This window comes from Bombus vosnesenskii, unplaced genomic scaffold (assembly GCF_011952255.1).
Source record: "Bombus vosnesenskii isolate JDL3184/JDL3185 unplaced genomic scaffold, Bvos_JDL3184-5_v1.1 scf7180000016261, whole genome shotgun sequence".
Classification (NCBI taxonomy): Eukaryota; Metazoa; Arthropoda; class Insecta; order Hymenoptera; family Apidae; genus Bombus; species Bombus vosnesenskii.
The window spans coordinates 2,248,561-2,261,293 of NW_022884330.1; the positions used below are offsets into that span (position 1 = coordinate 2,248,561).

General features: G+C 40.0%; 1 protein-coding gene across 5 annotated transcripts in view; it reads left to right on the forward strand.

Moving 5' to 3' along the window:
- Positions 1-9,631, forward strand: part of LOC117241735 (calcium-transporting ATPase sarcoplasmic/endoplasmic reticulum type) — a 52,263-nt gene extending 42,632 nt beyond the window's left edge. For 3 of the 5 annotated variants that reach the window (XM_033507777.1, XM_033507776.1, XM_033507778.1), the window contains 5 exons: positions 64-199; positions 276-428; positions 493-626; positions 711-828; positions 922-1,122. In XM_033507777.1, coding sequence (XP_033363668.1) covers positions 64-199; positions 276-428; positions 493-626; positions 711-828; positions 922-1,122 — 742 coding nt within the window. Of the gene's footprint in view, positions 1-63; positions 200-275; positions 429-492; positions 627-710; positions 829-921; positions 1,543-7,742 lie in introns of those variants that run through there. The other 2 variants (XM_033507780.1, XM_033507779.1) reach the window with 2 other exon arrangements.
- The last annotated feature ends 3,102 nt before the right edge of the window (positions 9,632-12,733 follow it).

The following is a 12,733-nucleotide window of genomic DNA, read 5'->3' on the forward strand; positions in this document are numbered from 1 at the left end:
GTGTGTCAAATATTGATTAAAGAAACGGTAAACAACTTACTTAATTCTTCTTGATAATTATAGTATATTCTTGACTGCCGCCCTTGGTCTTCCCGAAGCTCTGATCCCTGTACAACTTTTGTGGGTCAACTTGGTAACTGACGGTCTTCCAGCTACTGCACTCGGTTTTAATCCACCTGATTTGGACATTATGAGCAAGGTAACGTTGTCAAGTAAATAAGTTGTATTTTATGAAAATGTAAAAGGAAATTATAATTATATTTATAATATTATAGCCTCCTCGTAAAGCCGACGAATCTCTCATCTCTGGTTGGTTGTTCTTCCGCTATATGGCTATTGGTGGATATGTAGGTGCTGCGACTGTTGGATCAGCCGCGTGGTGGTTCATGTACAGTCCGCATGGACCGCAGATGAGCTATTATCAATTGGTAATTATCATATTAGTCGATGCTCTTGATACGTCATCGTAACGATAATTGCTGTGATTTCCAGACTCATCACTTGGCGTGCTTGGGTGGTGGCGATGAATTCAAAGGCGTTAATTGCAAGATCTTCACAGATCCTCATCCCATGACGATGGCTCTGTCTGTACTCGTAACCATTGAAATGTTGAATGCTATGAACAGGTGATACCATACAAACGAATCTCCTCTTGTAAACGTTTAAACTTATATTAATTTCTACTTTACTTTCTTTTTATTTCCTTTCAGTTTATCTGAGAATCAGTCTCTCGTCACTATGCCGCCCTGGTCTAACATGTGGCTCATTGCCTCTATGGCTCTTTCTTTCACACTCCACTTTGTCATCCTTTACATCGACGTCCTTTCGGTATATAAAGATGCAACAAAAAGAACTGCTGTTCATTTTCTCACTGTTCTTATATGGATGTAATGTAATAACATAAATTATTATTTGTTTTAGTCTGTATTCCAAGTTACTCCTCTAACGGGCGAGGAGTGGGTTACCGTTATGAAGTTCTCCATTCCAGTGGTACTTCTCGACGAAACTCTTAAGTTCATTGCCAGAAAGTTCGCAGATGGTGAGAATCCAATTGACTCAGTGCTTTGGATCGTTCTAATGTGGGCTGTGTTCTTTGGACTATTAAGTATTTGTCCCATATAGAACGTCCGTGAAAACAAACATTTAGTCTAACAGACAGTGTTTTTCCTATGGAAAACATTTTGCAACTGAGTTCTCGGACTTGCAATTGCATTTAAACAAAAACCGAAGTTCTTCCCCGTTGCCCGGGAAGCCTCGAAGATAAGTTATTAATTGAAGTGCGTTTAAGTGAGATTTTAACCAGTTTGACTGTTGTGCATGGTGTTAGTACAACCAATACAGATTTGCCACCAAGGCCCACCATGCCCGCATCACACCGTACCCTGAAGTCGCTCTACAATCATATTACGGGTTTCAGTGGCTTCGAGTGATAAAAAAGAGACCCCGCGCAATCAAAACTATTGTGATTGTTAAATTATTTTCTACGAGTGCCTTTTAAACATTAACTTTCCCTCCCCAACAAAAGAAAAGAAAGAAACGACACCCACCAATGTTTTTTCTAACCTTGATACATTAGTACACCCGTTTCCCTAACCCTGTTGTTAAAACGTATACACATTGCATGATATTTGAGCACAATGCACTTCTAAAACATTAATTTATTCATCGATAGTTTGTGGTAATACCTTCAATTCTGTGTAGCCTGTATATTACTGTTTTATACGTACTGCACATCTGACGATGTCTTAGCGTTTTATAACTGAGAAGCAAGTTATTGCAAGTAAAGTCGAATATCAAAATTCTCTTTGAATTAGTTAAAACATCGACAGAATAGAGTCCTAGAGAGCATGTTGCACGATATTTTGCGGTAGTTCTATTTTTGGGCACTTAACTTTTCTAACGCACAGCAGCACACACATCATACAATTTTGTTCCTTTCATTTTTACTTGAAGAACATCCTTAGATGTTTTATATTTTCCATGCCGTATTTATTCCTAATTTTAATTTTCTCTCACTGTTTATCTTTCTATCTAACTCTAGCCGCTTTTGTTGTTGCTTGTTCTTAAAACACTTGTTGTTATTCGTTAATCCTTAGCACTTGGAGTGTCTCCTTCGATCAAGACGACAAAACTGGAACTGCCTAACCCGTTGCTGAAATATCAACGCAGAGATTGTGCATGAAGTTGAAAAATTAATGGATCTCACCTTTGAACCCGTCTATTAACTATGTCTTCCTTCCCTCGTAGACAAGTAATTGCATGCACAACCGTACTACCGATGGTAAATCCTAACCAAAACAAGAATATTCACCTCGTAGAACAATCACTATCAATGGTTTTCGAATCCTGCTGTGCTTTACCTATTTCCTTGATGATACTCAATTGTTACATCTGTTTAAGGCATTCTTTAATTACTCGATATTTAGCCTGGTACAAGTAAGAGTCAACTTCAACAGTGTACAGGTAAAAAACGAAATTTACGTATACTTTAAACTTTACCTTTGAATTACGTTAGCACGGCAGGATCATCCTAACATCTTTGCACTATCATTGCATCCACGCTGTTACCTTCACGTGTACTTTACTGGATGTGATTTGTGTCTAAACAATCGATGCCACGTAATAGATTTGTAATACCACTAATTCACCGGACGCGGACTGCAAAGGCTCGTGCGTATAAGATACAAAAACGAAATAATTCGACACTGATCTATGGTCTTTGACAGTCCGTGTCTCGTCATATTAATCTCCCTCAGGATGGTGGTCTGAACACGAGAACGCTCGATCAGGAAGTATATCTTTGTTCCTATTAACAACAATTGCCGACAGTTCAAGGCATTGGAATCTCTTCACTTGACTCTTTCATTGTGGAATTATAGGTAAATAGCGGACGATAGTTTTAGCGTATTTGAATAATATATCATTTCTACGAAAGTACACGTTATCATATGAATAATCAATAAGTCGACTAAAGTGGATCACCGCGATGAAAGAGTTGACACCATCACGAACGTTCACTGTCCGATAATCTATTTTTTCTCTCTTTTCTTTGTACAGAGACACGATATAGTTTTCACATATAAGAAATTGTAAAAATGAATGTTATGAATGTTATTTACCCTGGACAGTATAAATGTGTTAGATCAGTTCTTGACACGTTACAAACGTTGCTCAGTCGAACGTCCAAGAGAACTGCATACATAGCTTTTCCTCTATAAATACTTTCATATCCTCATTATCATCGTCGTCGTCGTTTTCTTCTTTCTCTTCTCCTAGTTGTTCTTGTTGTTACAACCAACGTAGATAAGAATGCTCGAGCATCGAACGAGATTTCGAGTTCAGATTCGCCATCAGATACACCCCATGCTATATAATATACACGCGCCACATGCGAAAGCGAAAGATCCGGTGTCGTCACGAGTATACGTGGGCCTTTTTAACGCATCTAACTGCTGTCTCTTAGTCATTTCTCTCATTCGGGGTTTTATAAATCGTACCACGTTAGGAAGATACGAGGAAAAAAATAGTGTCATTCGGCCGAGTCGAGTGCCGTGTTTTCATTTTATTCTTTTTTGGCGAACAAACTAAGGCGAAAGATATAAAAATCGGATAAGCCATTCCTCGACCACGTGCAAACGCAACAAGACTGACGATGTGGCCTCGAGGATCAGTTTGCGTACCTTTTGCGTTCAAAAAAAGACGAGACGATGAAAACGTTCTCTCTTTTTTTCTCCGTTCTTTTTTTTCTTTGTGTGTCCACCGTTCGTTCGACGCGACGAGTGCATATAATTAATTTAATTCTGCGTGAGACAGCGCCATTCGCAGTGTAACGACTAGTGTAATATATAAATATACATATATGTATGTGTATATATATATTAATTACCGGTTAGGGCGCCATACCACTTTGGTATGGACATAATTAAACTTAATCAGACCCGTGAAGCAAGGATTCGTAAAGAAACATCGAAAAGACTTGTACAATCCGTTTGTCCACGTGCTTAAGGTGCAGCGCTACTGCGTGCGCGCACTCTAAACCACGCTTTTATTTTATTTCATACTTTTCCCTCCTTTCTCGGCTGTATTCAACTCACTAACTTGTATGTTTTATTCGAAATAACGGAATTTACTTTTTGTACAGCGAGATATGATGAAGTATCGGCACGATTTTCTCCGATAATCTCGTGCGAGACATAGTCGATAAACGAAAAATGAAAGTGTAACGTTATAAATGTTTAGCCTTTCCTCTTTTCTTCTTTCCCTCTCTTCGAATTTAATTGTCGTATCAGCACGGAGATATCAGCGAGGATCGTGGTGCCGATACGGTCAGAAAAAGCAAAAAGAAATATTAAAAAGATGATCGAAAGAAAACAAAAAGAAAAGTAGAACGGTCTGACAGCACTTCATCAACGCTCAATAAACATTGACGAGAGAAATTCCGTGCTTTCTTTCGTTCACTCGACGTCTCGAACGTTTGTAAGTACTTGCATATTGTGTGGATTGTGTTCTCTTCATCTTTCACTTTTCCTTTTCTTTTGCTCTTCGTTCACTTCCTCCCTTTTAATTAACTCTCATTGACAAAAGATCCGTGACAAAGAAGCCGAGGAGCAGTAGAGAGTGCCATCGATGAAAGAGAAGGCCAATGCAGCGTTGGGCAATTGATCGCACTATTGAATCGCGATCGGCGCGCGCCTTCGAGTATATATCTCCTTCGATCGACGATCGAACGAGAAATTATTTTGCAATTTGTCAGGCAAAAAAAGAAAAAAAAAATAGATATATATATAAGTATATATATTTTGACTTATCTACCTTCGTAGTATAAATCTTCTCATTCAAACCTGAAGAAGATATAACTCGAAACGTATTGATTAACAATTGATTAATAATAATAAAGAAAAAGAAGAAATAAAAAGCAAGAGGGGGAGAGGTAAATAAATTATTGACAGTTCCACGTTTCTTCGCAAGAAGCTTGCCCAACGCTTCAAGTAACCTAATCTAGTACGATATAGCTACGATGATGAAACCACGGTCGCATCGTTCGTGCAGGAAGTACCTATTTCTAATGATATAATGAGATAATAATAATATTAATAATAATAATGATTAATAACTTATAATAGAGAGTGCGACTACATTAAATGATTTTTTTTGATGCATACTATCATCGCCACGGATGCACGTTGTGGCGAGCCACGGTGTGTGATGATCCTAATTAATTAGACCCGGGTATATTCATAGTTTAACGAGTAACCGGGACGAGGTTCGATCTTGTACACGGAAAGAAGAAGTTAATAGTAATATAAAGAATTATAAACGATCGCGAGTTATTCGCAGGATCGCTATGAAATAGAACAGTCTATATATATATATGTATATACATATATATATATATTATACGTGTATACCAATATTTCGATCGATGATTGTAAATTAACAAAAAGACAACGTCGATCGATTTATGGGCGACAGATATTTTCATCTGTCGTTAGTAAAAATCGAAAGGTTTATTTATCAGTTTATTTTTATTTATTCGAGTACACATACACACAAACACACACATATATACACAGAGAAGTTCGAATCGAGACCGGAACAACAATTATAAGTGAAAGTATAAATATCGCATCGCGGCTATCATTAATCTCAATACGATGATTAACTGCGGTCCGATCTAGTGCGTTACTTGTTGTAATAAAAGATAAGAAAGAAAAAAGAAAGAAAGAAAGAAAAAAAAAACAATGGTGTGTTACTAATGCGTGTTCGAAGTTTCATTGATCGGCCTACCACGAGTTAGAAATTACTTGATAAGAATACGGTATATAATTGAGAAGTGGCATCTGCCGCGTGTACGAACATCGAACACTTAATACAATGTGAACTGTAATAAGTGTTTGTCTCCATTCACGCCTGCGACTATTTGTACCTTCTTCTCTCTCATTCATTCACTTCTCCTGCCATTCCCGTGATCTGTTTGTATCTTATCCTTTACTGTACTACGACGTCCCGTGCCGTGGTTAATATTGTTAGCGATTTCTGGGTGTACATGGTACTTCTTTTTTTTTTTTTTTTTTTTAAACATATTTTCTTTCCTCTTTCTAGTACTTTTCTTTTTTTGTTTATTTATTAGGTTTGGAGATGAAGGTAATAAAGGTTTTTGATCACTCGAAGTGACTTTCTTAAACTTCGTTCCTATATCTTTTTTTCACTCGGTTTCTCGTATTTTCTTCTTCTTTTTCAATTTCTAAATCGAAGTACCGGCAGAACGTTTGTTCGCGGAACGTTTAATGGACACTTGGAGACCTCTACCATTCTTAACTACCGTAGCCTGGATCAGAAATTGCTCCAGGATTCCGACTCGCTCCGTTATCGACCGGACGTGCGAGGAATGGTCGAAAGGATGTGAAATTCGCGGGAGTTCGCTCGTGGGACCGGAAGCGGACCAGTTCGGAATCGTCATCCGCGACTCGAAGCTCGAACAGTCACAACCATCTCGCGTTATATTATACATCATCATCACCGGCCATTCTGTGTTCCCCTCGGAATTGTTGTTTGAATTTTTTGCATGCTTCCTCAGAACAGAAAAAAAAACACAATTTGAAAATCAAAGACGAACAGAATACCAATTTATAACTGTCCTGTTGGCCTGAATGACTGAACAAAAAAAAAAAAAAGCAATCTACTCCTAATCGAAGAAGTTGACCCCGACACACTTTTCTTTGCTAACTCCTGCCTGCTGATGTGTGAAAACTATTCAGTCACAGAGTAAAAACGTAATGTCCGAGGAGAGATCGCTGCTCCACGCGTGGATCCACCAGGTAACAGTTTTTATTATTTCCATTGTTTCTTCTACTAGTTTATGTATCTTATTATTCCCCGCAGCCCTTGAGAAAACGCCACGATACATGACGCGACGTATACGACAATATCAGTTGAAAACGACAGTAGAAGAAAAGGAAATAACGTGAAACGATTCGAGCGATTATCCTCGCTTGAGAATGAAAGCGAACTTACGATTTGCTGGCTGTAGGTTTCACCATTTCCTTTTTCTTCGTTGATTCCTGTAGCCATCTATCTTTTACGGTAAATGATTTTTCGTTTAACGCACTGCGCGTGGATTATGAACTCGAAGGAATATCTTCTACTTGGAATTCAAGCGTTTCGTGTATTATTCGAGAAGCTTAGCCGTCTGCTAGCTGTTTCTTTCGGCAAGTTTAAATTCGACCGTAGGTTTTCAGTTAGTTACGATCTTTAGCTTCGGTGAATTATAAGCGCAAGGTTCGTGTTGCTCGACTTCGTCATTAAACGGGAGAAAGAAAATACTGTCGGTAAGGAAAAATGAATAAAATAGATGAAACGATGCTTAGAAAATCCTTCGTAGCGCGCCAACAAATTGTTCCACGGTTGTTAGAAAATCCCACGCAATGCGGTGATAGAAAAAGCTTCCACGTAAAACTCGAACGTATATATTCCGATTGGACGATATATGAGCAATCTCGGTTAAAATTGTTCGAATCGAACTGAATGACGCACAGACCAGAACCGCGTACGCAAGAGAGAAACAGAAGTAAAAAAGAAAAAAAAAAGAAAAGGGACGGATAGGGGACAAAAAGTAACATGGACGTTACGGGCCCGGCTGTTAGGATATGCGGTAACCGGGGAACAATGTTCTGACGCGCGTGATTGTTCCCCGTTCACGGTTTCTTGATAATTAATCGAGACTACGTGTGATATGCTTGCAGTGGCACCGCCTGTGACGCCGCCGAAATAAAGCTCGGGAACCGCGATAGGACGAAAATCGCCAGCAGTCCGGACACAGAGAAAAAGATCGTCAGAATGGCACTTAAACAACACCCACCCAAGCAACAACAACCCGCAAGCTGACCGATGGGATCGAGCCGAAAACAGAGATCTTATGAAATACCATCGACACGTTATACACCGACACACGCATATGTACACACATACATACACCAACCACACACACAATGCTATACAGTCGTATACATATAGAGAAAGAGCGGTCAAAACGGAAACTACGAAACGACGGGGCGCGTTCTTCGCTTTCGTTGAACGAAACGATTCTGTATCATTGGTAGAACGAGTATGGCGAGTTTCGAGGAAATTTCATAGCAAGCGTAGACGAGGTGCGAGTGCCTGGGTTTGGGTGTTAATTTCGTTGGCTGTTCTCTCGGTGCGTTGACACGTTTGCCATCGGTGGTTTTCTGTGTTGCTCGCCTTCCCCCGTTTTCAATGAAAAAGACGCTAATTAAATATGTAATAAAGGAAAAGACAAGATGTATATCGTTGAACGTGTCGATATTTCAACAGTTTAGCAGTCCGATAAGAAGTTTACAAATTGTATATTAATAAAATATGTTTGAAATATGTCTTCTATCTATAGACAACAAAAAAACTGATCGAACACTTCGCTATACTCGTTCCACCGATTATGCTCAATATAGTGACCGCGCCCTAATAGAGGGGTGTTTAGAGACAGACAGACAGAGAGGGAGAAAGAAAGAGAGAGAAAGAGAGAGAAAGAGAGGAGAAGGAAAAATTCACATTCGAAGAGACAAAGGGGGTACTCGTCATTCACGGCGGTGCGAAAAATGATCGAGGAAGTTCGAGGCAAAGAAAGAACGGAAACAAAGAAAAGAAGAGATACGATCGATCACAGCTTCAGGCTCGGGCTTCGAGAATCCAGAAAAAGGACTCGAGTTCTCGAGGCAGTTGCAGGCAAAGAGATACAAACGAACGTCTAATCGGAACAGCTTGCCAAGTTTGTCACGGTTGATCCGCACGACAGATCGAAGGATCGACGAGCAAGTTGAAAAGCCTTCGCGACGCGGTGTAGGAAAGAATCGAACTAATCGATGTGTGCCTGTGTTATTATGTTGCAGCAAACGAAGCGGTTGTCGACAAGTGGGCCTAGGCTTGTCTCGTCGTGCTCCGTCGGCAACAGAATTCCTCTGCCAAGCACGAACCAAAAAACAATCCATACACGCGTGTACACACACCATATACCAAAAAAAGATCAATATTAATAACGATAATATAACACTGTAACGAAAAACTAGGTGAAAAGGAGACACGGAATAAAAGCAGACACGGCCGAAAGCGAAGACACGAAATAGTGGAACCGGTGGAAGCGGAGAGGAACCAGACTGGAGCCGTGCGAGAAATTCCAAAATTCCAACACTTTCAGGGAAAGTCGAAAGAAATTCCAGAGGAATTCGCGCGAACGTTACGACGATGTGATAATCACGAGTGAGAACGAAAGATAAATGAAAGATCGAATGATGTTTGGGTAGAGACACGACCTGCTGTAACGTTAGAGCGGCTGGACTGCGTCGGTAATGCAGGGAGGAGCTGAGATAGATCGCTCTCTATTATCATTTTACACCTACTCCGATTTCCTGGCTGACTACCGTGTCACGCACTGCCGCTGCTTTTCCGTTTCATCGTCTACTGGTCCTGGCAGGAATTTTGTTCGCGTGTTTCCTATTCTTTGTACAGGGAATGTATATGTACATAATATATCGTGTCGTATCGTGTCGTCGGTGAAGCCGAAACGCCGCGAAGAGTAAATGAAGAGATTGAAAATCGTGGTTTCTGATGAAGAGTAGATTAAAAAACATGAATGGAAAGGGGGAAAAAATCTTTTTATGTTTTATCTAGAGCAATACGCTGATTTAAATCTTTCGACCGACAGTATGGTTGTTTCTTTTTTTTTTTAGAGTCGCGTAACGATCGAATGGTATAACCATCGACTTTTCGTTATCATTAATTCTATAACTTCTTTAACGTCGGTAGAATTTATTGTAGTGTTAGCTGGTAGAGTTTTTTTATCTTTAAAGAAGCTATGTTTTCTTCGATTAATTAGCAAACTAACTGCAGAATTATTGATATCTTTCTTTTTTTAAACTGAGTAAGGAACTTATTACCGGGTCCATTTATTTCACATTTCTAGCTCATTCTCTTTACGAACAACTTTCTTCTTTTCCTTTTCTTCTTCTTTCTCTCTTCCTCTGGCTTCTTTTTTTCTTCTATCCATTCCTTCTTCTTTCTCGATCCTTTTTCTCTCTGTCTCTCTTTCTCTGTCTCTCTTTCTCTGTCTCTCTTTCTCTCTCTCTCTTTCTCTCTTTCTCTCTCTCTCTCATAACTTCCACGCGTTTCTTTTCTCTAATCGTGTCTTCTTATCGCTATCCTTAAAGACACTCTATATTTTCTACTGAAAAGAGACACACCTGTGCATCATCCTGGAAAGACTTTTTCCCTTGAAATGTATTCAAGGTTCCTATCTGAAAAATACTCCAATAACCACGAAACGCTCCAACGGACACCGTCGAACGTCTAGCAGAACGCTTGAAACGCGATGAAACACGCGTTTCCGCGATGATGATCGTCACGATGATTCTAGTTCTCAGCCACCGAGGACGTCGTTGTCAACATCACCGAGTTCACAGTTCTTTCCGCTCCAATTGTCGTACCTCGAGGAACATGCTCGAGCGATTTTCCGCGAGAGACACAGCGATCGAGGTGAGGAAAACCGGGACGTCGATCGTCGAAAGTTACAGAAGGGACTTCGTCGTTGAAAATTCTGTCGAAGCTCGGCTCCAGAATGGAATTCGCAATGGCGTTGAAGGGTAACAAATAAAGACGAAGGCGACAACCGGTGGCGGAAACGCGGTGGAAAAGCAGTGAGAATCGACGATGCGTTACCTCCCTTTTGTCGTTGGATCGTGTGGTACACGTTTTTAGGACGAGTGAAAGTAATAAAAATGGTATATCCTGATCGGTGACGTAACTTTCAACGGAGGCTTCCGGCGTAACGGTCGTCGTTTCCATTAAAACGACGATGGATCGGTGCCACCCACTCGGAGGGTGTAACGATCGCGGAAGCCTCCTGACGCTCACGAAACTTACGCCACTAGAGAGAAGAATTTAAAAAGAATTGTTAATAATAACGATGTTAAAACACACACAAAACACACACAGAAAAAAAAAAGAAGGAAAAAAATCGATGAAGCTCGCGAGATATAATTATTGTACATAAAAAGAGTAATGAAAGGATACGTTGTCACGCGCGATATTTAGAGAGAAATTGATTATTATTATTATATATATATTATGATTAAGAGACATTAAATATATATATACATATATTTTTCTTCGTGAAGAAAGCGCACAGACAGTCGCTGACCCGAGCGACCTCTCGGACAATCGAACGGACGCCTCTCGAGCGAGAAGGATTCGAATCGACAGAAACGAAGAAAACCCGGATCCCCTGTGCTTTTTCTTTCTCAGCTTCGTTTCCTGATTTTCTTTTTCTTCTTTCGAGTTTATTTGGTTTAATATTAAGATGGAATTAACTGCCTGTGAATATTTCTGATTGTTAGGAGAGAAAAAAAAAACAAAGAAATTATCTTTCTTTTACCTGGATTCCTTTTTTCTCTTCATCTGCTTCCTGTTTCTTATCGTCGATATCGATGGAAGATGTTGCCACCCGACGAGTTACTCTCGCTTCCTTTCGTCCGTTTTCGTTCTGTTCTTGTTTCTTCTTGCTTGAGACCCTTGCTCGTAGCTAATATATCAGACGGTTCGATGAAACGATCAGTCGATTTCTACGAATCTTGGCGAGAACACGAACGTAACGAGGAATTCGATTCGGTTACTTTCGCTGTCTGTGCCAGGAACACAATGACTCGTGGCTTGTTGGCAAGATTTTTTACTCGACATCCTACAAAGAACTAACAATCCCGCTGGCTAAGCTACATTCTGATAAAAAAGTTCGTTATCTTTAGAATTAGAAATACGGAACTTCGTTCTTACGAGTTTAAACGTCTGATTTTCGAATTAACGAGCAACAGGCATCGTGTATCGTTGGTCTAGAAATCGTCCAAATATTACACACTGTTAGCTGCTAATAAATTACGTAATAACGTGGCAATAATTAGATATCTTCGAAAATTCGCCTTTGACGCGTTAAACGCGCAATTAATTTCGCTTTGCCTTCCATTTAGCGCGTAAACGCGGAATACGCGCCCCAGTATACGAACAAAAGACGAAAGTTTACATACATAAAACGTTTAGCGTGTTAAGGCTAAGTAGCTGCGCATTTTTCCTCGATAGCGTAATTTTCAAACGCTAACGTGTTCGAATTGGGCGACAGCACCGATCCACAGCAAACCGATGACCCAATCAACCACTGAGTCATCCGTAAACGAGAACGTTGGAACGCGCAACGATGTCGTTTTCAGCAAACTGTGACACTTTTGATCCCAAGTTTTTCCATCGTCTAAGCTCGTTTCTAAGATGCTCTCCCGCGTTCTCTGCCTTTTGACATCTATTTTCCACGTATCGTCACTTCTCCCAATTTTTCAAACTATCTTCTAAACCACTGATTGAAGCTTTACGCAAAGTTTTAGGAAATTTTTAATAAGAAACGATAGTTATCTTGTCAAATTTAGTAAGTTTAGCATATTATCGCGGTAATTATGGAAAGACGAATATAACAAGAGGATTGACGATGGACTCTACTTCAAAGAAATAGAGCCAATCGCAATTTCTTCAAAGAAGAAAGGAAAAGACAACGGTGGTATGCCAGCGAAACGGACGTCGTTTTGGTCCATTGTTACACGAAAGGACGTTGCCTAATCGTTCTCGCTCGAGGTCGCAGTACACGTCGAGAAATTTCGTTGTATTCTTCTGAAAACGGCGGCAAGCCTTG